General features: G+C 39.3%; 1 protein-coding gene across 1 annotated transcript in view; it reads right to left on the bottom strand.

Moving 5' to 3' along the window:
* Window positions 1-25987, bottom strand: part of scfd2 (sec1 family domain containing 2) — a 150135-nt gene that overhangs the window by 121714 nt on the left and 2434 nt on the right. Inside the window, exons 3-4 of the mRNA XM_056259801.1 lie at window positions 12690-12817; window positions 7536-7711 (exon numbers count right to left, since the gene is read on the bottom strand). Of these exons, the coding sequence (XP_056115776.1) occupies window positions 7536-7711; window positions 12690-12817 (304 nt within the window). The remainder of the gene's footprint in view (window positions 1-7535; window positions 7712-12689; window positions 12818-25987) is intronic.

Genomic DNA, 25987 nt, shown 5'->3' with positions numbered 1-25987 from the left:
CAGGTAAGCCTCTGCTGGCGATGAGGTGGACAATTTATATTGCGAGGGATTTTGCGGCGTCAGACGGGAGTTCAATACTCACTCGATCGGACGGGTAAGCCCCCGCTGGCGATGAGGTGGATGATTTATATATATATTTTTTTTTGTGGCATCCAATGGGAGTTCAATACTCACTGCGATCAGACGGGTAAGCCTCCACTGGCGATGAGGTGGACGATTTATATTGGGAGGGCTTTTGCGGCATCCGACGGGAGTTCAATACTCACTGCGATCGGACGGGTAAGCCTCCGCTGGCGATGAGGTGGACGATTTATATTGGGAGGGCTTTTGCGGCGTCCGACGGGAGTTCAATACTCACTGCGATCGGACAGGTAAGCCTCAGCTGGCGATGAGGTGGACGATTTATATTGGGAGGGCTTTTGCGGCGTCCGACGGGAGTTCAATACTCACTGCGATCGGACGGGTAAGCCTCCGCTGGCGATGAGGTGGATGATTTATATTGGGGTTTTTTTTTGCGGCGTCCGATGGGAGTTCAATACTCACTGTGATCGGACGGGTAAGCCTCCGCTGGCGATGAGGTGGATGATTTATATTGGGGGGTTTTTTTGCGGCGTCCGATGGGAGTTCAATACTCACTGTGATCGGACGGGTAAGCCTCCGCTGGCGATGAGGTGGACGATTTATATTGGGAGGCCTTTTGCGGCATCCGATGGGAGTTCAATACTCACTGCGATCGGACGGGTAAGCCTCCGCTGGCGATGAGGTGGATGATTTATATTGGGAGGGCTTTTGCGGCATCCGACGGGAGTTCAATAATCACTGTGATCGGACAGGTAAGCCTCCGCTGGCGATGAGGTGGACGATTTATATTGGGAGGGCTTTTGCGGCGTCCGACGGGAGTTCAATACTCACTGCGATCGGACAGGTAAGCCTCTGCTGGCGATGAGGTGGACAATTTATATTGCGAGGGATTTTGCGGCGTCAGACGGGAGTTCAATACTCACTCGATCGGACGGGTAAGCCCCCGCTGAAGTAGACATGAAGATGTTTAGCTATTACCGATTGGGAGGGCTCTCACACCATCCGACGGGAGTTCAATACTCACTGCGATCGAATGGGTAAGCCCCGGCGGCAATCAAACGAATTAGAGTTGGTTTAGCTGATAAGGGTTTGGTGCGCTTTTTTGATGTGGAAGCAGTTAGATCTAATGGAGCTTTTGAAAGCTTCGGATGACCAACGACCAAGAGCTTGAATTTTTTTTTTTTTATATAAACCAAAAGCGCTTGACTGGTTGGTTTGAATCGTTTATAAAAAGTGGGTCTGAAGGGCCTTTACTTGTTGGATTTCTGAAATACAGGTAGGATTGGAGGGTTTGGTAAGGTTGGATGGGTGAATGAAGGTTGAATATATAAATGGAGTTCAGAGCATCTGAGAAAACCCCAAAAAGCATTGCGTCCAGTGTGCAAGCTTTGTTAATAGAATGGTAGCCTAGACGGAGGGTACGGATGCATTTGGTGAGTAGGTCCAGCGTTAGGGGTTGTCTGGCTTCTGGGCGGGTAGGATGGGTCTTTTGGATGCCTTTAATAAGCAGTGATGTCTGTGAGTTTGTTAAAGCCGGAGAGGGTGAGCCGAAAATTAATTTGTGGAAAAATTGGATTCCACTTAAATAGCCTTTAATGGAACCAACTTGGAGTTTTTTTTTTTGCTGTGTTGAGGTAGGAGATAAATTATGTAATTTTGAGCATTTATTTATTTTGGTGTGTTTTTTTACTCAATCAGTGTTTCAACTGCGTAAAGGCGTCAAATAAAACAATGTCACTTAACGTTGCATTTACCAGAAGGTTTAGATGTCAGTACAAGAAAGAAAGAGATCAGATCAGAAGTCTTTGTAGAGTTCTGATAAGTAAACAGGGCTCAAACTGAGCTCAAGCAGAATGAATCTCTGATAGTGTGTGGGGTGGAGGAAGTCAAAGGTCACAGGTCCACAACTGAGGTATTAGGATTTGATTAATTGTGTGGTAAATGTGCTCTTCAGTCAGCCACCCGCACCACTGCCCTTTGAGGGACCTCAGCAACACAGACCATCTTAAAAAACATCTTACACTACATAGATAGATAAGACCTGCATCACTATTACGTAAACTCACACTTGTGGGCCTTTTCATGTAATCCGATCACAAGTGGTCAGGCAAATTGATTGCTGTTTACAATGGCTAGTAACATGCGTCTCTTGTGATCGGATTTCCAGGGGTCTCTGATTTTGTTAATGCATAAATCACTTGTCAGTGTGCCTAAAGTAAAAGTTCTTTTTTGGCAAAATTACATTTCCTTAATAGCCTAAACACAGGATTTACTCCCTTCAAACTTAAATTGGAATGTCACTGTTACAGTCATTGCAACTTCCCGAACACACACACATACACATACACACGCACGCACGCACGCACGCAAAACTACGTATGCATACAGCCCAAGCAAAGGCTGGATATACTGTAGGCTAAAATATTCGTTTATTGTCAAATACATACAGCGCTTGACAGCTGTTAGGCTATCACATACCCAGCACTTGATTCGTCTTTAATTCTTCTTTTTGAAATTTCTTTCTGATATGTTTTGCATCCATTGCTGCTTAAACAATTGGACACCACAACTGCGTAGCTTAATAAGAAAAAACTTAAGTTGTAAACACTGTAATATCCATCATTAATGATTTATCTCATCCACCCGCAATAAATCAGAAGATTTTTTATTATTATTATTTGTCCCATCTGACTATTTATTCCCAGTGCAGTGAGATATAACGGCAATCTGTGAATCACTATCGCATCACTATTTTTACTTTAGTTGAACCAGAATACTGACCAGCAACCACCTACAATGCCCTTGCATCATGGTGTAGACTTATTTATGGTCAAGCCACTCACATTTTCTTCACTAAATGTAAAAATCGAGTTAAATAATACAAGACTGTAAATAACTCCAGCGCTTTGTCCATCGGGAATTGATTGGATTTCGTTTTTACCTAAAACATGTTTGACACCATAATGGCAGTGTTTTGAAAAAAAGAAAAACTGACATTTAGTATGAATATAATTACACACTCTATATGCTGGGCTGTGAGGTAACGGGAATGGGTGAAAGAGAGTACTTGTTGACAGCTCTTCTTGACCACAACACCCTCTTCAGCAAACACACTCTCACATACACACATTCCCCCTGCCAGGGCTGCACACCAGCCGTACCAGACTCAAAGGCATGATGCCCATCTTTCCTCAACTTTGTGTCAGCTTATTAACTCTAAGCTGTTCTCTAAAACCATCTTAGTAGGACAGCAGAAGCCAAAGAAACCAAACCTGTCAAAAGTCACAGCCATAGTCAACAAATCATAGCATTATCTGCAGCCAAGGCCACAGCTTTAGCAAGGACATAGTCAACTGCCAACTCCTGTTTTAAAGTCACCATAAAATCCAAATTGAAATGTCTTTTTATGGAATATTGTAGTGTTTCTTATAAATTATCCTTACATATCATTATTGTTTTCAAAATAACTTTCCCTCTATTGGAGGGATTTCTTCTCTTCTCTGATGACGCGTTTACCGGCGTCAGTGCGGGACAACCTGTCACTCACAAGAGATCACAGTAGTAAACCACAATTATCCAATCAATTCCCAATGGGCAAAATCAAGTCCATCCCATCATTTTTTTTTTCTCGTGTTCGAGAAGCCGTCTCACTCTGATATACGTCACAATAGGGAAGACAAGACTATCACCATTTCCGTTTTTCCTCAAGATGAATGAATAAATGAACCAAACCTTTTTACCCTTCGAAATAAAATCTCAGTGCTAAAATAATTCCAATATGATGACAAAGGGGAGAGAAGTGATGAGCAATAAATTAATATTTCATTCAATACTGACAAGTATCGAAAAATAGACATTATAGCCAATAATTTTTGGTTATGTATCTTTATTCTTATTAGAGTATAATATCAAACTCGAATTGAAATCAACTGTGAGGAGTACCTACAAGTATCGTTAAAAATAGTTCAAACGTCACACTAAAAATAGATTATCATAACCAACAGATGTTTCCTATGTATTTTTAATACTTTTTTAGAATATCATTCCATTACATCAAACTTTATTGAAATCGCTTTTTTTTTTAGCTGATATCAATGTAGAGTGTTCCAAATCTGTCACTTATGAGCTTCCATGATGGTTAGGATCATGTTGTCTATGTAGGCAGTGGACAGCTCACTAGTTTTCGGAACAGATCTATAGACTCAGAGCAGAAGGGCGAGGCCTGGTTGGATGGGTGCCTTTATTAACACTATCCAGCTTTCCCATGCTGCACTCCAGGAGGGTGAGAGGGGTAACTGCAGACCTGAAGAATGAGCCTGTCTCATGCCAGTATTTTCAATAACACAATTTCAGCCTCTGGTTTAAGAAATCCAGTTTGCAAAAATCAGAGGGAAAAAAAACATCAAATGGAAAATAAAATGAAACATAATAAACAAGGGGAGAGAGAGAGAGAAGGAGAGCAGGAAGAAAAATAACTTATTTATTTATTACTTTGGGAAAAATCAGGGGTCCTGTTACGGATGGTGTTTAGAGTGCAAACAGAAACTTGCACTATGTGCTCAAGGCTGAATGCAGATATTTGATGTCCCAGTGAGAGCCTTATAATTACTGAATATTAACGTTTGGGGGCACAGACACACACACAAGCATGCACACACACTGGGTAACCTTAAGACAATCATGCTCAAGGAGCTCTCCAAAACTTCAGGAGACAAACTTCCATTTAAGGCTTCATAAAGACATACTTATATGTCTTACATAGAAAATCCCATTCAAAAGTTTGCGGTTGGTAAGATTTTTTCAAATGCTTTTGAAAGAAGTCTCATATGCTCACACAAATAGAGTAAAAACAGCAATATTGTGAAATATTATTATAATTTAAAAACCTGTCCTATTATATTATATAATAACTCTTTTAAAACATTTTAAAATGTAATTTATTCCTGTAATGGCAAAGCTGATTTTTTTTTCAGCATCATTACTCCAGTCTTCAGAAATCATTCTAATATGCTGATTTACAGCTCAAGAAACATTTCTTATTATCATCATTGTTGAAAACAGTCGTGCTACTTAATATTTTTGTAACAGCATTTATTTGAAAAAGAAATATTTTGTAACAATAGGGTCTTTACTGTCACTTTTGACCAATTGAATGCATCCATGCTAAATAAAAGTATTAACTTATTAATTTCTTTAAAAAAATAATAATCTGACCCCAAACTTTTGAGCAGTATTAAAAATGTACATTACATACTTATTATGCAAGTATTTACTATTACATACTCACTATTACATAGTAATATTGTCCACTGCATGTTATTTCATCTCCTTTTAAACACTTCCAGTACATTTAAACAGAAACGTGATTTTTTTTAAGGGATAGTCGTAAATTTACTCCATACAATCCATACAATCATACAATCCATTTGTGTTCCGCAGAAGAAAGTCCTACAAGTTTTAAACGACACGAGTGATGACATTTTATTTTTGGGTGAACTATCTCTTTAATAAAAGCAGAGATGGAGCATGCATTAGGTAGCGCAACCCTTTTTTGTGATTAACATGATGTTTTAAATGTTAGTAAACACCTTTTCTCTATGTTTTCCCCCAGAGCACTGATGCCCACAGGAGAGTTGAAGGTTTATAAGCTTGAGTGCTGATTGCTGTTTAGCTGTTTGGTGGTTTGGCTGATGTGGCCAGTCTGGCCTGCTTCTGCCTCATGTTTTTCCTGATTTATAATGAGTTCCTATGGGCTGAGCTTACCCGCTGTTCTCTTTACAGCCGCAGGAACCAGAAACTCTATCAAAAACAGTCTGTGAAAACTAATAATGGAGAAGAGAGAGGATATTAGTCTGGAACGCTCTTTTTTTTGCATGTTCTAGTGTGGTAAGATATTTTGATAAGTTCAATCCTCTAATACATTTTTATCCCAAATCTCTCATAAGACCTTCATTTTGCGTTTCTTCTCTCTTGGCTCGCTGTTTTCTACATTTCCCATTAAGGTCTCTGTCCTTTCTCTCTACCCACGTCTCCCTCACTCCCTCTGTCCTCAACATATTTGACCCTTGACCTGTGATGTGATGCACACGCGTGCATCCGCCCCAGACGGGCCTCAGTGAAAGCATTTCCTTTTCTCTTTTGCGTCCTCAGAGAGCTAAACACCCACTGGAGTACTCCGATCCAAGCTTCCTCGCAACTCTACTGATGCTTAAAGAATCTCTCTGTTTTCCCCCCAAAGCCAAACACAGAGTGTTTACTGAGTGCTGTTGCCAGTTAGGCTGTTTAGACTGTTTACTCACTCACTCACTGCACCTGCAGACACCAGAGGAAACTATAGAGAGTACATTACCAACAGCAGAACACAACCACTGAGCTTAAAGTGACCAGTACAATTTGCATTAAGATAAAATACAAAAATGTATATACTACATAGAACCGGATATTCTGATAATATTAAATAATGTAACATTTGTATCACACATGTTTGCTCGAAACAAGCCTGTGTTTATTATAAAGCTTCTTAGAATCTGACAAAGACAGACAGACTTTTGGTTAGTTGCCTGGTCAGATGGATATATCAGTGGATGGATCAGTAGTTGGATGAGAGGATAGATTGATTAATGGATAGATTGGTTCACAGATGAGGGGATTGATGGATGGATGGATGGATCGGTATATGGATAAGTGGATGGACCTGCAGATGGATGGACGAATCTGCGGATGGATCTGATTTTTTAAGTTTTTTTTATAGGGACAATGCATGTTAATGAACATTAGTATAAAATACTAAATGTTGACAAGCCGGATTATAGCAACATTGCTAATTAACATCCGTAGTCCCTAGGCAAGTATGCACAAGGACACATACTCAAATGGATGGATGCATGAATAAATTAATGTATGAATGAATACTGCAGATGTATTAAATGGATGTACTAAATAATGGATGGATGGATGAAAATATGGATGAAATAAAGGATGGATGGATGCCAGATTCTCATGACTGATAAAGTATATATTCTAGAGTATCGAGTGATATCACTGGAGACTGAAGCGCTAGAATAGAAATCTATTACACATCCAGGAGCTTTACGTAACTACGGCCACAGAACAGTGCCAACAGAAAAATAGCTATGAACTAAATTCACAGATTATCCTGCTCTAATATTAATGGAGATGGACACTTCGGGGCACATAACTGGTTTAACATGATTTCTGGTGATCTTCTGAGATTCAAGTGCTGTTTCAGCAAATATCGATTGTCCTTTAAAGCCATGAATATTTGCACAGTGTGTACTAGACAAAGAGACAGTAAAGGAGAGGCCTACAGAAATCACTTCATCTTTAACTCTCACAATAGAGTAGAGATATGTAGTGCATTGCATTCAGGATGTCATAAAACAGAACTCTATAGCCTGTTATAAACAGATCAGTGAGCTGTGTGATTGGCTAACCTGCAGGAGGAGTCTCTCAAAAGCAAGGCAGGCGTCCCAGCACGGGAGAGCGGGATGACGGAGAGCTTGAGCAGCAGCCAGTCCCAGCTGTAGGACCCCACTGTGACTTTCCAGAGCCCCCCAACTGTCCCGAAACAACTGAACATATGAACAAAGCTGTTCGGCTGTAACGCGCCCTGAGAAAAGAGAGAAAAACATAAGCATCTTATTCAAGTTGTCTGGATTCAACAGTTACACAAAACAACATTCAGTCATTCTGAATTCAGTGTTTACCTTCATCTGTATCTTTGGTGTCAAACAAAACTTCAAACATTGTTTGAACTCCAGAGAAAATGTACTACAGTCCCCATCAATGCAAATACATTACCAACACACAGATTTACTGGGCATACGCACGCACGCACACGCACACGCACACGCACACGCACACGCACACGCACACGCACACGCACACGCACACACCCACACACACTATGGTAAAGGAAAAAAGTTATCCTGTCTCTTCAGGGTGAGTTCTTATGAACTGCCCAAGACTATACACAAGACTATAATATTACTAGGAACTGACTCAACATAACTCAATGTGTGTGTACGTTTATTTGCGGATGTTTAGCTGTAACAAATGAAATAAAATGATTTATGAATTACTAAGTAAAACCATCTTTACTTTGTGAAAGTACAAAGTGATGCCTAAATTGCAAATGAATCATTCTTTTGAACAAGTTCTTTTTCATGATTACCTCAAACTGATTCACAACTAAAACATAAAATTCCTCATGAGAAATTCTGGGAACACTTCTAAATTAATTGTTGTTTTAACTAGTTCATTGAAACAGTCAGACCATTCGAATGAATTGATTCACTAGAATTATTTGGACCTTCCAATGCTAATCAAAGCAGAGGTTTATTGAGTTTAATTTAAACAGATTAATACCTAAACAGGCACACTATGGCAGGCAGAGGAGATCATTTTACCTTCGTAAAATTATCCCAATCAGCACACTGCTGTTCAAACACACCATCAAACCACAACATGCATGCTTTAGTTCCTCCATCTGTGTTGAAACTGTGCATCTGGAAGAATGATGGACCTAATGTTCACACTGCTTGGTAATGTAACATCATGAATGACATACAAGTCAAAAATATAAGTGTATATGTGATGTATCTTACAGTCAAAGTGTTTGTCTGTGGTCATCTTCTGAGCTTTTTTATTACATTGGCACAGTTCAGACAAAAACACTCCAACACAGAAACACATCCTCACTGACCCTGGAGTTTTTTTTTTAGGTTATTATGGGTTGAGAAGGAGAGAGGGAAAGAGAAATATATTTCATGTAGTTCAGCAGCTTATTCCATTTCTGTCTTTTTAACCAATTGGTTATCCTTTCAGCTAATAATAAATATGAAAAAAAAAACATATCTAAGTCATTTCTAATTTCATGTTTTATCCAATACGAAAACAAATGACAAACAACTGTATTTCTGTACAATTACATCATATTGTAAATCATGCTCAAATTTCTAAAGATAAAAGTTTGGAAAACACAGAAAAGAAAAAAAAAAAAGGGGAAAAAAAAGAAGAAGGAAAAATGGGGTGAGGAGTGGAGGCTGGGTGTTAACATTGAGACAGGGGGTTGGGTTCACATTCATACATACAGCCACCAGAAGTGAGAGTATAGCCTGTACTCCAATGCAGCCAATGTTTGCTTTTACCCAGCCAAATGCACAACCACACAAACGAGAGACAGAAAAGAGTGCGGACAGAATGAAAGCTGGCTAGAAAATTACTAGAACAAGCAATGCACCAAAAGCAGAAATCAGGCAGACATCCAGAGGGCAGTTACATGATAGAAGGTTGAGATTGAATCATTGGCGGGCTGAGCAGCGAGCCCTGTGGTTCTTCTCAGGGTCATTTCCTTAAGATGACAGGATCACAAGCTCCAACCTCATAATCGTCCAAATTTCACAAGCATACAATTAATTTGGATTTTCTAACCGTGCCTCTCGAGAACTTCTCACTTACTTCTATGAGCGTAATTAATTAAAAAATAGAAAGCAATGAAATCACAACGGTTAATGAGACGTCAAGGTGTAGAATTAGGACATGCACATCAGACAGCATTCTTGCAGAAAAATGTCAAACTCAAGGTGGGGGTAAGTGGGAAAACTGACTGACCTCCAGAACTGCAGTAAAATCTGGATGTGCAAGTCTGGAGATGGTTTAGTTTATGGGTCTAGAACCTTATCCAACTACTGCAAACTAATTGCCTAAAAATCTCTGCAGGGCAGAGAGCAGATGCACATGAAATCTGTTTGACAACTGGCAAAACAAAAAGACAGTTAGGCTAATTTAAAAAGGCAGAACCACCAACCCCATAAAGCCTTTTTCTCAATAATGAACCCTTCGCCAGCTCATTTGTATGCAATGAATCAGGGAAAATGCAGTGCTCTGATGTCTATGGCCACATTCTGAGTGTGGCTAGGTTAGGGAAAATGGTGGCAGTGTCTAGTAACCCCAATCAGATTTTGCCAGCTCATAAAATAATGTTGAGAAAATGGATTTTGTTCCAGAAATATCCAAAGACTGAAAAGGGCTATTATAGATTGAGTCAGCTTTAAAAAAGCTCTAGCAAAATACTCAAGAATCACTCTGCATAATGTGCCGGGAACAACTTCACCAGGAAGAAGAGAGAGAGAGAGATGTTCCAAGCAGACCGAAAGCTGGAAGAAAAATAAGAGAGACACGGAGGACTAACCATCACATGACCATGAAACAAGGGCTGAACGTACATAAACACACACAGAGCAGCAATGACCCTGAGTATGTACACGCAGACAAGCACACTCAGGTTCACATGGCAAAAAAGACCACCAGAGTTCACATTCATGCAAAAATGAAGACCACCAGAGCACACTTTACGACAGCCAATCAGAATAATGCTTCTGATGCTACAAGATGAAGCAAAACAAAATCTATAACAGCTGTGACTGCATTGCAAAGAAAAATACTGTGTGTGTGTGTGTGTGTGTGTGTCTTGTTCTGTTTGATACGCAGTATGATTGTTCTGGCACTGTAAAAGTTCTGTTGGCTTGGAGATCAGGAAATAACTGTGATCCAGTGAGAAAGGTTGGCTAAAGTTTCTGTACTGTAATAGTGTGTGTGCTTTGGAAGAACAGCCCTGTGTGTTTTTGAATCAGAACCATGTTTAGCAATACAAACCCATATTGGTATCATGATATTCTCTTTCTCTCCTAAACAAAAAACACAGCGACTGATGTGGATGTTGTTACACAAAAAAGAAGGGCATTTGATTCATAGGATTTGACAGTTAAATGTGCAAAAAAAAAACACACAAAACAAACCCCACAGAAACAGCAAAAAGGGCTGTCTTGTTTGCATTCGTAAGACCATAAATGAGATGACCTGCAACAACTTCAGACAAGATTCAGTTTAGAGGTTATGGTCCGACCAATGAACTGTCCCCCTGTCATTTAGGTTCTGTGCTTTTTCTAGATATTCTGATTCAACTTATTAATTGTGCTGGTTGACTGAACAGTTAAACTATGGGTGTGTTCACACTTGTAGTTCGGTTCACTTGGATCTTTTGAACCAGACCAATAAAGAAAATCATACATTTAGTCCTGGTTTGCTTAATGTTCATATTGTCATTTTTAACACCAAAAAAAAAAAAAAAAAAAAAACAGCTTTTATGTTGTATTTTTTGCGATGGAACTTACCGAACATCCAAAACATTGCTGTGTTCTGGACTAAGCGCGCTCGTTGTATGTGCGTACATATGATGGTATTTTGACCAGCTGAGAACTCATGAAGAGCTTATAAAACATGTACAGGAGTCAAAATTGTGCCAGGAATTCCTCCATTGAACACAAATGACGTTCTGCTGCAAGGAGACATGGTAAAATCTGACGTCTGTAACAACTGTAATGGGCAACATTGTGACTATTATGGGGAAAAAAACAGGCAGGCTTGGGCATGTGATACATATGATACATGTCCTGTATTTGGTTTGTTTGATGTCTTTTTTACCGTGTTACGCTCATATTTCAGGCAAACAGCACCAGAGTTTGTTTGGACCACCTTTTCAGGGGTCTCGGTCTGCTAGTTTGGTGCGCACCAGGGTCAGTATGGCAGCGTTCACACTTGTTCAATTGAACTGCACTAACAGAGCAATCGCACCAGGGTTCGTTTTAATTGAACCAAACCTGTCAAGACACCCTAAAACTGTTGCACTAAAATGGTTGAACTAAACTAACTAAAACTAAAATTGTAGAAAACCAGTAAAACTAAAACTGATGTTAAACCATTACATTAAAGCTGTTTAAAGTAAAAATGGTCAAGCTAAACTAAAACAAATGCAGCAACAGGCAAACCCAAACCTTTAGTTTTTCCACAAGTCTTCTACTCTACTCCTTTTCAACTCCAACACACTAATTATACTGATTATAGCTATTGTGTTCGTGTGTATTTAAGAGCTCTGCGAACGTCTTACATGCCTGTGCGTATTTTTACCCCTCATTTCAGAATCTATTGTTTAACTTATGAACAGCAGAGCACCTCTAGAACATATGTGTGAAAGCATGTGATCCCAACATGAGGTTCATATTTCCTCAGTGGCCAGTCCACATGGGCGTTCTACCCATATGTAGTGTTACTTGCTGTCTGAAGGGGGTGCTGTGGGTCCTTGACTAAAAACCACTGAATCTCGCTTGCTCAGTCTCATTCATTTTCCAATTTTGTTCTCTTTCTGTCTTTAACACTCAGTCTCTCTCTCTATTGTTCACTATGTTTGTCATGGCTTTTGATGTAAAATCTTTAGTAAAAAGTTTTTGAATACACACTTTTGCCTTGTTACACAGTATTCTGCAGCATTTCCCACACAAAGTGTAAATCAGCTCCAGTAAATGTAAAAACGTTCTGTAAAGACCTTGAAAAAAAAATTACCTTGCCAATTAAACAAACTCTGGATTTCTGAAGCCTTTTGGATTACCACTATCTATGTGGAAATAATCCTGTAGTGTTGTGAGCAATTTTAATGTCCATAGGGAATAGGTATATTTGAGATAATGTTCTCGAGTGCCTCATGTAGTGAGTGTGTGTCTGTCAGCTTTAAATATGGACCGTGGCCTTACCCAGACTCATTTTGATTGGCAGGTTCTCTTTGCTGGCTGCCTCCACCAGTTGCCTCCTCACTTCCATCACTGCCTCCTTTTGCTTAGCAACCAGCATTGTCTCCCATAGCAACCGTGCACCAGCAGATCTGTGGAAAACAGGGCAGGTAATGAGGGATCACACTCGTTTATTTCTAATTCACATAACACACAAAGGCAAGAGCTAGAAGAACTAGGACGACTAAAACACCCAAAAACATTTAAATCAGATGTAAATTAAAAAAAAATGTATTACGTATGTGTATTATATATAATATTCGTACTAATTAATGTAAAAAAACAAACAGAGATGTAAAAATCAGTGTTTTAATTAATTGTACTTGTATGGTTTAGCTTCTTGAAAAACACTAAATAATGAAGGGTTGTGTGTGGAATGGTGGTGATTATTTGATTTGATGCTCAAGGGTTGTAAAAAAGCCCCAAAAACAAGATCACAACAGTTATCTCAACAATTCTCTCTATGCGTACGTGTACTACTATTGGATGATTAAAGAGCTAAGAATACCAAAAACTTCAAAAAAACAAAACTGCATCAAAACAAAACAACAAAACGCAAAAAAATAAACAAAACGCCAGTGTATGAATACCTCTGTACGAACGAATGTGGTGAATGTGTGATGCCAAAGGATTACTGGTCAACAAAAAGTTAAAAACAGAGCTAAACTTCATCCATTGGTAACGCATACAAAAAAAATCCAAAAATCCAATCTTTATTTACCATCAAATGACTGTGGGTTAACCTGGGTTAAGCGTTTTGCTCTAGGGCAGGGTTTCCTGATTGGGGGAAATAGTAAAGTTAGGGAGGGAACTGCAGGGGGGTTTTGAGTAGATACAATTTCTTAAAAAAAAAAAAAAAAAGAATTGCTAAGAAAGTTGAAACATTTGATCAATTTACCTGCATGTCAATATGAGCATTAACCATGAATCAGAAAACTTGTGTAGTTAGATTGAAGAACATCTGTCAAAAGGGGTTCGCCTGACAAAGCTTTTGGATTCTTTTTGTGTGGTTCGGTAATCTTTTGGTTAGCAGGCAGACTTTTAACCGCTAGGCTACACAACACCCCAGAGCAAATTATTTCTGTTAAGGCCATTCACACAAAAAAACATTACTACGAAAACAGCTAGACAAAGTAATGGAATAGGATAGCGGGTCTAGAGACCCATTAGTAAAAAATGTAAGTTCTTTTAACTTGATATGGCATCTTAAAAACATGGCACCCATAAAGAAAGGCGCATTACAACCGCCAAAGACATCCGTTAAGTATGCGTTTACATAGAAAAACAATTAAGAAGCAGTGCAGATTGACACAATAACACATCATTAGTCTGCTTCCCTCTATTGACTATTCATCATTTTCAATCTCCTCTCCATCCATCAGTAATAAACAGCTCTATCTTTAGTAACTTTACAATCATTATTCAACAAGGGTTTCTCATACACCAAATGATCTCCTCTTATGACTAATGAGACATCATCATTCTGTTCTTCATCACTGGCTCCTCCTCTTCCTGTCTTTAATCATCTCTTGGATTGTGTGTGTGTGTGTGTGTGTGTTCTGGCTTATGTGCTGCTTGTCATATTAATAAAGCACTGGAAACTTCACACAAACTCTTGATGAGAGAAGCTACAGAATAAACTGAAATCTTAATCGCGGGGGAAGGCGGCCTGAGGAAACACATCATATGTAAATGAGCAGAATTTTGAGGAAAGGACGAGAGGAGAAGAAGGGTAAGAGACTGAGAAAGTAAGGGTGCATGTCATGAAACAAAGGACAAGAAATCAGAACGGAGAAAGGGAAGATACATGAGGGCGAGCGACGGAGGGTGGGGGTGTTTTACTGACACCGAAACCAAATGTTAAACCTGCTCTGTTTTTCTTTTGCTCTTTTTGCTTTTTCTCTCTCTCCGTCTATTTCTCTCTCTCTAACATTTGCCATGTGTTGGATCTCAGCTGTAATGTGTTCCAGACAGAGTTTTGGCAGTGCTAGAGAGAGGTCTGACTCCATTACTCCAAAAACGAGACAAAAAAGAGAGGGAACAAAAATGAAGAGGACAAAAGCCTACATAATAAACATGGGGCTTGTTGTTCTAAAGCGCAGACTTGTGTCGGGAATTGCGAGTGGATGGACAGTACAAAAACATGATAGATAACGCAAGAACGCAAACTGGCTCAGTAATCTGAGAAATGTGACAAAAAAAAAAAAAAGAGGGAAAGTATAAGAAAAATAAGATCACATGATGGGGTAGTCACAGTTCCTTTCAAATTTTTGCGAAAGCAGAAAAAAAAAACATTCAATTTTTTAACAGACTGTAAAAGCAAGGAACGCTTAGTCCATTGTGTTTCCAGATTAGAGGTCAAGCACCATGAAAGCAAGAGAATATAATGAAGGTGGACACTACCAGTCAAAAGAAGGACACTTGAGTGAATTTCTCGTGACCTTAAAAACCTATGCTTAACTGCTACAATTTAATTTTGTAATTTTAAAAACGTATAAAATAATAATAAATTAAGATAGTTTATTTAGTTTAACATTTTTTGGTCTCTACATAATTCCCACCACCTCATTTTGTGTAAATGCATAGTTTGGATGACATTTTTTCTTAAATGTGGAAGATGACAAAGTTTTGAATTGTATATATTGACTATTTCAAGATCTCAAAGATATCTTAATGGACTAGACATTCAGCAACCTTCAGAGACCACAGATCTTTGAAATCTGTTCAAGTATGTTATGTGTTTGTTGGTAGGTAGTGTGTCTTGAGCAATGGGGCTGAACTGATTTTGCATGTCATAAACAGATGCACACATTTTCAGCGTTTACATGCCAGAGTTAAGACTGGACCCTCTCTATGTGCATGTGTATGTTGACTCGGCGTGTATTCCAGGAAGACGAGGGGTCTGCTTGGAATGTTTCGGAGGGGCAACATGGTTCCAATTTACCCCAAAAACCTCCCCCTCTTTACTCCACTCCTCTCCTGCAGTGTTCCCCAGGCTAGATGTCCTGACAAGGGGGTTCAGTGAGTTTGTATAAGAGCGTTGTCCTCCATTAGTACTCTAACCTATGGAGGGCAGTGTTGGTCTGCAAAGACAAAAATATGTATTACCCATTCCCGCCACTACCTCCTTGTACCGTCCAGTCTGTGTGTGTGTGTGTGTGTGTGTGTGTGTGTGGTAGGGAAAGTTCAGGGTTCCTGGAAACACATGACTGAGCACTTAAGAATGGACTTCAACTGACTAAGTGTTCCTGAACTCCTTAAAATCAGTCTTTATACACGCACAGACAGTAAATTGCATACAAAATGGTTCCAAATGTGATTAGCAATAAATGGATGCCGTTTCATAATAACCTTTTATGTGTTTTGCAATGTAACGCACTTTAAATAAACCGAAAATGCCAAAACCAAAACCAATGTAACACTTGCTATTTTATCACGGTGTTACGATGCCATAATCGTTGTGACGGCAGATTGATTTAGTAGACGTGATTAAGTCTGTGTTTATCAACAACAGGATACAAACAACCCCCATTCGTTAGCAGCATTCAATCCAGGTCAGTTATTCTTCAATTACGCCCACTTGCAGGACTAATGACACTATGCACACATATGCTCACACACACAAGGAGACCTGGCAGACACTCTACGGGAGAGGTGTGTGTATTTTCCGTGCTCATTATAATCTGTAACAGTACTCTGAGAGAAATAAACAAAACTGAAATGAGAAACAAAGCAAGCAAAAAACTTAATTCATCATTAGAGAAACAACGAGAGCGCACATACAGTCCAAGTTTTTTTTCCTGTCAGGATTTAATAATGGAAAGAGCACAGGAAACTGGAGTGAAAGTTTCTTAAATCTGAAAAGTAGCTCTAAAGCGAGCATGCCATTTTACTTCAAAGACAAATGTCAACCGTCTCAAAGAGATTGGAGAATGACTGTTATGTAAGCATCATTTGGAGAAGTAAGGGCAAACAAAGAGACTTAAATAAATTGGGTTGTTTCGAGCCTTTAAATCCACAGAGGATGAGATTATGTAATAGCTGGTTTTCATTGATAACCACAGCTGAATATTTCATCTTTTGTTCTGGTTTGAAACTGCCTTTTTGTTGCAATTACTGTTCAGGTCTCCAGAAGGACATCACCAATTATTTTAGGGTGATATAAAGTTTGGGAGTCGGTAAGATTTGTATGTTTCTGAAATAAGTCGCTTACGCTCATTTATTAATTTATAGTTATTAATAAATATTACTAAAATTTAAAAAAGCTTTTTTCTATTGAATTACGTTTTACAATGAAACGTATTCCTGTGATGGCAAAGCTGAATTTTCAGCATCATTAGTTACAATGACATGATCCTTAAAGGGATAGTTCACTTTGAAATTAATTTTTTGGTATGTTTTAGCTTACCTCAAGGGCATCCAAGATGTAGGTGTCTTTGTTTCCGCAGTAGTTTCAATTTTGATATTTTTAGGTCAAACCGTTCTCGTCTGTCAGTCATATAATGCAGGTCTATGGTCACCACCTCAAAGAGCATGCACAGAGAAGTCCAAATTAAACATGATTTAATGACTCGTAAATGTAAGTACACATTGATGACCTAAGACACGAAACGAGCGGTTTGTGTGAGAAAACGAACAGTATTTATATCGTTTTTACCTCTTGTAACCACAGCCACGTCCAAGTGATCTGAGGGCGCGGGCGCTTCGGTCTGTGCAAGCGCCGGAAAGCGCCCGAAGTGATCTCTCGCGGGGTTGCGAAAAAAATTCAACGTTGTCTGTTGATATATCGAAATTGTCTTCCATTGCGATTTCCTGTATATCTAAATATGTTTAGATCTTCACAGTGAAAGGTAACACTTCCGAAATCCCTGTGTAAACAATGAGTGACGTACACGCACGAGAGATCACTTCCGGCGCTTGCGCAGACCGAAGCGCCCGCGCCCTCAGATCACTTGGACGTGGCTGTGGTTACAAGAGGTAAAAACGATATAAATACTGTTCGTACCGCTCGTTTCGTGTCTTAGGCCATCAATGTGTACTTACATTTACGAGTCATTAAATCATGTTTAATTTGGACTTCTCTGTGCATGCTCTGAGGTGGTGACCATAGACCTGCATTATATGACTGACAGACAAGAACGGTTTGACCTAAAAAATATCAAAATTGAAACTACTGCGGAAACAAAGACACCTACATCTCGGATGCCCTTGAGGTAAGCCAAAACATACCAAAAATTAATTTCGAAGTGAACTATCCCTTTAAGAAATCCCCCTAATATGCTGATTTGGTAAATGTGGTATATTTATATTTATTTACCTTACTGACACTAAACATTTAAATGTTAGTGTTCTAAAAAAGATAAATACAAATATAAACATGTATATACTGTGAGTACCAACTCTCGCTGTTTGAGTGTGTTGAATGGTTCAATTAAATTTATAGACATTTTTAGTGGCTATAATCTTTGTCCATAAAGATAGGCATCATTCGGCTACAATTTTTGCGATAAAATAAAAATGCAACACACATAAAGGCAACATCTTGTAACATTAATCTAAAAAAGGCTGGCATACACAAACTCACAAAAAAAACACACATTACAAATCTCTCTCATCTGTGGCTCATTTTGTTTCATGTTGAGACTCCCTGAGCGGAAGATAAATCCCAGAGTCAGGCACTAACCTTTAACACACAATGAATGGGAGCAGAGTCACAGTTTCAGGAGAAGTTACTGGCGCACTCACAGCCCGCTGCGGGTTTAGAGTTTCTGCATGTGCATGTATCAATACTGCATGTCTTCATCTCATTTAAATCTACTTAATCCTCTAGCTCCACTGAAAATAGATTGACTTGATAATCAGTACAACCAGAGGAGAAGAGAGGAGAGGAATGAGACGAGACTAGGAAAAATATGACAGATAGATATATGATAGATATAATACAGATGAAAAGAGAGACAAAACAAGTCAACAGGAGCAGAGGAGAAGAGAGGAAACTAGAGGAGATACAAGATGAGGAGAGATCCATTGAGATGAGAAGAAATGAGAAGATAAGATGAGATGAGATGAGACAGCACAGCACAAGACAGAAAGATGAGATTAGACAAAACAAGACAAGATGAGATGAAAACTCAATTTAGAGATGAGAAGGAGATGAGATGAGACAACGACAGGTCAGAGAGATGAGAGGAGACAAAAACAGAAGACAGGGAGATAATATAACAAGATGAGATGAGACAACACAACAAGTCAGAGATAGGAAGGAGATTAGATGAGAAGATAAGACGACACAGGACAGAGATGACATGCAAAAGATGAGATGAGAGAAGACAGAGAGAGAAGATGAGACAAGTTTAATGAGGATGATACAAGATCAGATGAAAAGGAGATGAAATGAGACAGCATATGACAGAGGGATGAGATGAGACAAAACAACATGTTCCAAAAGTAAAATTTCTACAAGTCAGAGATGCGTGGGCCTGATGTGTGCCTGACACCATATTCTGATTTAACAACCCACCTGTCAATCAGAGACAGGAAACTAGTGGAAGGGATTTAGCCAGGGGTGCAAGAGTGAGTAAACAATATGATCTTTCAACAAACACTCAAGTACTCAATGCTAAGCATGCCAAATGTGTGACAAAAGACAAAGTACTGTCTTTTTTAGCCGTCAATGAAAGAGCGTGTGATATGCATGCAACAGTCTCTCTGCTCGACATTTAGTGTTGTTTTCTCACACTGCAGTGTGGTCCATTTCTCTCCCCCAACACACACACACACGCCAATGTCTTGAGGAGTTCTATTACAACATGGGTTTCATGCTGGCTGGATAGGGCACAAAGTTGGGTAGATGGTTGTAAAGCATAGGGTTGAAGTGTGAAGGGTGTGTCACAAACCTTTACATAAGCAAGGGCATAGCTGAAGTGTCCCACACACACAAAATCAAAGCACCACTGCTCTACCGCAGTGCCAAGAACAACCTATTACACCAGCCTGACTGGAACACACCTGACCACACACACACACACACACACGTTCTGCCAGTCCAAAAACAGATTCTTGGCCAATTGCAATTGTCTATTTGTATTACTGGAGCGGGAAATAAAAGACGTTAAAAAGGTTGGTTGATGTTGCAGTAGAGCAGACCGTGAAATATTCCTCCTTTAGCTAACCAAACATCAAGTCTTCAAATCTGCTATAACCAAAATTTCACACACAGCACGATCTATCCCACCAGAGACAGCATGCTACCATTTAGAAGAACATAAATTCACGTCCTCATGAAGTATTTCAAACTCAACCTACCAAAACACCAGACGCAGCTTTCATTACAAAAACGCTCACATTTCTCCCACAACCACAGTAAAAACACAGAGAGATCTGAACATTTCTCCAGTCAGACCTGAATAGGCGCAGTGTACAACTAGACTGTTATTAAAAGCCGGCGTTCTCACAGGCGAGGAAGAGGAAGTCTCCTATCAGAAGCCCGCGCCGGTCGCTCGAGAGACGGCTGCCTGAAAATGACCACCCATAACAACACTAAATCCAGCGACCCTGAAACAGAGCCTACAATTACAACGGGAAACACCATACAATAAAGAGGGCAAAATTAGCCAGACAGCCCACAATTAGGATCCTAAAATAAATCCTTTCACAAATATTTTTCAGAGCCTATAGATATAGCTAGGCTAGAATAACACAATGCAGCCAATTACATTCACCTGAGCTGACAAGAACAACGCCAGTATCAGCACTGCAGGGCTGAGCCACAAACCCCAGTCAGAACCAATATCATTAGCGGTGTTTGCTAAATCAAGCATCCCTATTATAGCATTGCTCACTCACTAAGGTTACGGACTGAACAATCCCCTAGGACTGATCACAAAAAGAGACCGTTCACCCCAAAATGAAAATTCTGCCATCATTTACTCACCCATGTTGTTACAAACCTATACTGCTTTCTTTCTTAAAAGAAGATATTTAAAAAACTGTCTCTGTGTTTTTTTCCCCTTTATACTGTTTAATGAAAGTCAGTGGGGTCTAATACTACAATGGACCCAACTGACTTTTAATAAACATTTGAAACGGTCTTCAAAAAATCTTCTTATATGTTCTTAATAAAAAAGAAAGCAACCCAGGCTCATTGGAAAAACATGCCTGTGGCAAAACTTCTGCTTAATATAACAGTGTTACTTGTCTAGCGAGTGGCATTAAAAGTGCATTCAGTTTTATCCATAACAGGTGAACATGAATCTGGCTGCAGTTTATTACACTGGTTATTGTTGTATGCATCGCAGCAGTAAAAAATAGATAAATAATAATAATAATATATATATATATATTGGATAGGCTTATCTTGAGGCTAGATTATCAAAGATACTTATACATAACGAGTATTCTATATTGATCCTTCCTGACCAGTAAGCAAAGTAACCCAAACATCCTAGCAAAAAGCTAAAGAAACTCAAAACATTTTAGTATTAAAAAATAAGGTTAGAACCAAAAGCCTGATAAACCCATTCAAGAACATTTTATTCTGCAGTTCTTTAGAAGACCACTCACAATAACCTATCAGTAAGAATATTAACATGAAGTTATAATTGAGATACAGCAGAGATACCGTTTGCATAATCCAGCTATTTTTCTTCTGTCTGTTCATTAGATAATGCTGAATCGAATATTTAAATGGTAAAATACATGTTGTGGATCATCTGTCTTTCAAAACGTGGCGCACAACACAGGAACCTAATGGAGTCGATGGTCGAAGCCGAGCTACAATCATGTAGAACTGTTAGTGCGATATCCCAAAAACCAGACTGTTTAGTCAGACTGAAAAATCTTTAAAGTGCATGTAAACCCATTCATTGTGGTGGCACGTGTTTTGAACAGACAAGCACTACTCATATTTTCTCAAAAATAAAAAGAAATCTAGGTGGAGGCTGTAGAGGAACGAAAGTGAAGCATTAAACACTTTGTGTTTGGATGATCTGTTTGATATGTGTGCATATTCTATGACCCAGAATATTGGGCTAGCAAAACTAAGTCAGAAATGAATGACTTTGTTGGCATTATACAACGTCTCGAGAGACGTTTAAGGACATTAAGAGTCTAGGGAGTTGAGTTGCTCTCCTGAGGATCAGCTGGGCCCTGTCAGAATGCATCAAAAGATTCGATATTTGCCTGGAGCTTGTCTAGACTCTGCTAAACAAACCCTAGCCTTGTGACTCGCTTCCCTGCTGAGCTAAAGCTAGAAATCCCCACGCTCACACTGAATGGATTTGACTGTGTGGAACTGGACTGGTTCTCCTCCACTGAGTCCTAGAGTTCCAGCCGAGAATAAAGCCTGAAAAAAAAAAAAGGGGAACCAGTGTAGATACAGAGAGAGTGGGCAAAATAAATGTGTTTTTGCCCTCAAACTTAAATTAGAAACATACGGAAGTAAAAAAAAAAAAAAAAAACACTGAGCATGGCATCCTAGGGAATTCTAAAACTACATGCAGCAACACAAAAACATTCACTCATGAGCAAACATCCATTACTCAGTTAAAGTGCCGATCACGTCATGACAGAATGAAAGAATGAGCACATACTGAGGTAATTAGCACACACGACTACACAAGTACTAACAGATCATTAAAACAACATTACAATACAAAATATAATATTTCAACACAGCCCATACATACTGCACAAACAAGCACTCAAGACACATATGATAATCTTTCAAGTTCATTGACAGTACAAGTATTACAATATATACAAATTATATGTATAGTAATATACACTCACCGGCCACTTTATTAGGTACCCCATGCTAGTAACGGGTTGGACCCCCTTTTGCCTTCAGAACTGCCTCAATTCTTCGTGGCATAGATTCAACAAGGTGCTGGAAGCATTCCTCAGGGAGTTTGGTCCATATTGACATGATGGCATCACACAGTTGCCGCAGATTTGTCGGCTGCACATCCATGATGCGAATCTCCCGTTCCACCACATCCCAAAGATGCTCTATTGGGTTGAGATCTGGTGACTGTGGAGGCCATTTTAGTACAGTGAACTCATTGTCATGTTCAAGAAACCAATTTGAAATGATTAGAGCTTTGTGACATGGTGGAAGTAGCCATCAGAGGATGGGTACATGGTGGCCATAAAGGGATGGACATGGTCAGAAACAATGCTCAGGTAGGCCGTGGCATTTAAACGATGCCCAATTGGCACTAAGGGGCCTAAAGTGTGCCAGGAAAACATCCCCCACACCATTACACCACCACCACCAGCCTGCACAGTGGTAACAAGGCATGATGGTTCCATGTTCTCATTCTGTTTACGCCAAATTCTGACTCTACCATCTGAATGTCTCAACAGAAATCGAGACTCATCAGACCAGGCAACATTTTTCCAGTCTTCAACTGTTCAATTTTGGTGAGCTCTTGCAAATTGTAGCCTCTTTTTCCTATTTGTAGTTGAGATGAGTGGTACCCGGTGGAGTCTTCTGCTGTTGTAGCCCATCCGCCTCAAGGTTGTGCGTGTTGTGGCTTCACAAATGCTTTGCTGCATACCTCGGTTGTAACGAGTGGTTATTTCAGTCACTGTTGCCCTTCTATCAGCTCGAACCAGTCTGGCCATTCTCCTCTGACCTCTGGCATCAACAAGGCATTTCCGCCCACAGAACTGCCGCTCACTGGATGTTTTTTCTTTTTCGGACCATTCTCTGTAAACCCTAGAGATGGTTGTGCGTGAAAATCCCAGTAGATTAGCAGTTTCTGAAATACTCAGACCAGCCCTTCTGGCACCAACAATCATGCCACGTTCAAAGTCACTCAAATCAACTTTCTTCCCCATACTGATGCTCGGTTTGAACTGCAGGAGATTGTCTTGACCATGTCTACATGCCTAAATGCACTGAGTTGCCGCCATGTGATTGGCTGCTTAGAAATTAAGTGTTAACGAGCAGTTGGACAGGTGTACCTAATAAAGTGGCCGGTGAGTGTATATATAAAAACTTTCTGGCATATATTGAGAGGGAAAATTCCCTGGTCTAGCCCTTCTCGTTTTCCCAAAATTATTTCTTGAAAGTATAACAAAGAAATTATTACAGAAAATATAATATAATATAATATAATATAATATAATATAATATAATATAATAATATAATAACTAGCATATGTAAAACAGACAAAAGGAAAGTTTGGTGAAGTTTGGTCCATGAACATAATATAATTCTGATGAACCAAAGAAAGATCAAGTGGTATCTGCGGATACTCTACTGTCGTTATTCCACATTCAACATTTTAAAAACCTGCATGGATTATACTCTCCATATATACGGTGGCTTAAATACAGTGACGAGTGAATCTAGACTGTCAGGTACAAAATCTCTGCATTTGGAAGCACGATTAAGCTTATTTGGGATCAGAGCATGTTTTTTTATAGTCCTTAGGAGAAATGTGCCAAGCCTGTCAGGCAATTCCCTGTGCTCACGCTGCTCTAGTCAAGGACATGATCAGCCAAGCAAAAGGCATTTTCACATAAGGCCAACATTTGCATAGACTTATAATAAATACTGCATCTCATTAAAATAATCTCTTCAGTCATTTTGTGTTGACCAGTTCATGTTTTGTAAAAGATTTAGCGAAGGGCATGAGAATGATTGCATGACACTAAATTCTGATTGTTCCCGTTGCAAAAAAAAACAAAAAAACACAGGTTATCATTAGAAGTGGCCATCAGGGCAAAAATAAAATGCTACAAATGTGTGAAATATGGCAACACAATGAAAACCAATTCTATAGCCTGTAAATAGACTTTTACACACACACATCCAGTGACAGAAAGCTCTTCAAACGGAGAGTTGTCCCATTCAGTCTCCACACCATCTGGCTAACAGTAAGCGCTTGTATATTTACATGGAGGTCTCAAGAGTGTGTTTGTACTCAGGACTGCGGTGCTACTGTAACCAGCTAATGGCGGTAAAGGGATGTGGTCTTGGAATATGGTATTCATCTGTGTGTGTAGGTAAAACAGCAGCTTCAATGCTCTCCATCAACACTGGTTGAGATGACAAATAGTCACAATGGGAGCCCGCAATGGAGACTAGATCAATCTGGCAGCTTTGGCTGCATGGAATGAAGGTGAAACTGGTTTATTCATTGGCATCATTAGCTCATAGAGGAGTTCCTGTCCCATTAACTCAATCGCTCTGGAGTTGAATTCTTTCCATGGACATGTGCTCCCTGAATCCCTGTCTGATGGGATCTGGAAAGAAAACAGACATACGAAACAAGTTCCTCTTTAACAAAACCTCACGTCTAACTAGTGGTTTAGACCTAATGGGTCGTAAACAGCGTTTGGGTTTCCATACTGATGCCATTTGACTTTCCAGATGAAGTAGGTTCAGTTTTGACATTGACACAACTTGCTTCAAAAAAAGTCTTGTATCAAGAGAATATTATGACTATCACCACACAATCATCTGCCAGCAAGGTTATATGGTGGTTATTACACCAAAAATTATGACAGTTGATGATTTCACTCATGACTGAGTTGAACAAAAGGGCATATATTAAGCAAAAAAATCCCATCAAAAACCATGACTGGGTTCTTTTGGGAAAAACATTATTTTACATTCAGAAAGTGAGCGAGTTCACCAAATGAGCGTTAAAACAATTGAGCAGCACGACAATATCACACAGAACAGCAGAAATTTGGGGTCATTCATTACCACATCCCGCCCCGTGGGAAATGACATCGGCAAAAACTCAAGCAAACCCGTTTAGTTATTCAAATACACACATTTATGATGACTAAAGAAATGGTAGTTCTCCATTAAAAACACTTGGCTGGGCATTGTTCCCGTGCCAACATGTGGGGAACCAAGTCTCATGGTTTCCTCAGATTTTTCCTTCTGTGAGCAGACAGACTTTGAGAACAGCCACATTTCTCGAATCCTTTACCAGCACTGAGGTTTTTGGTCTAAACCAAGCTACAGTAGGGACATTCCCTTTACACCAGTGATGACAAAACTATCAGACAGACAGGTCAAGAAGTCTGATGTTTATATGCCCCTGCCACAGCCTATTATGTCCTTAAAATTGAGCAAACAGAAATAATGACAAAAAAACAAGTACTACTGCATTTTAATATTTTTGCATTTTAATACTGTTTACTTTTACTTTTTTAAGCTATGTTTAAATTATGTATGTGCAATGTGCATCGTATATATAACATTGCAAATGGTTAAATAAAATATTTACCGGTAAGT

The sequence above is a fragment of the Rhinichthys klamathensis genome, unplaced genomic scaffold (genome assembly GCF_029890125.1).
Source record: "Rhinichthys klamathensis goyatoka isolate OS25496 unplaced genomic scaffold, OSU_Roscu_1.1 h1tg000170l_1, whole genome shotgun sequence".
Lineage (NCBI taxonomy): Eukaryota > Metazoa > Chordata > Actinopteri > Cypriniformes > Leuciscidae > Rhinichthys > Rhinichthys klamathensis.
The sequence above is the reverse complement of the archived record's forward strand: the minus strand, read 5'-3'. Positions and strand labels throughout refer to the sequence as shown.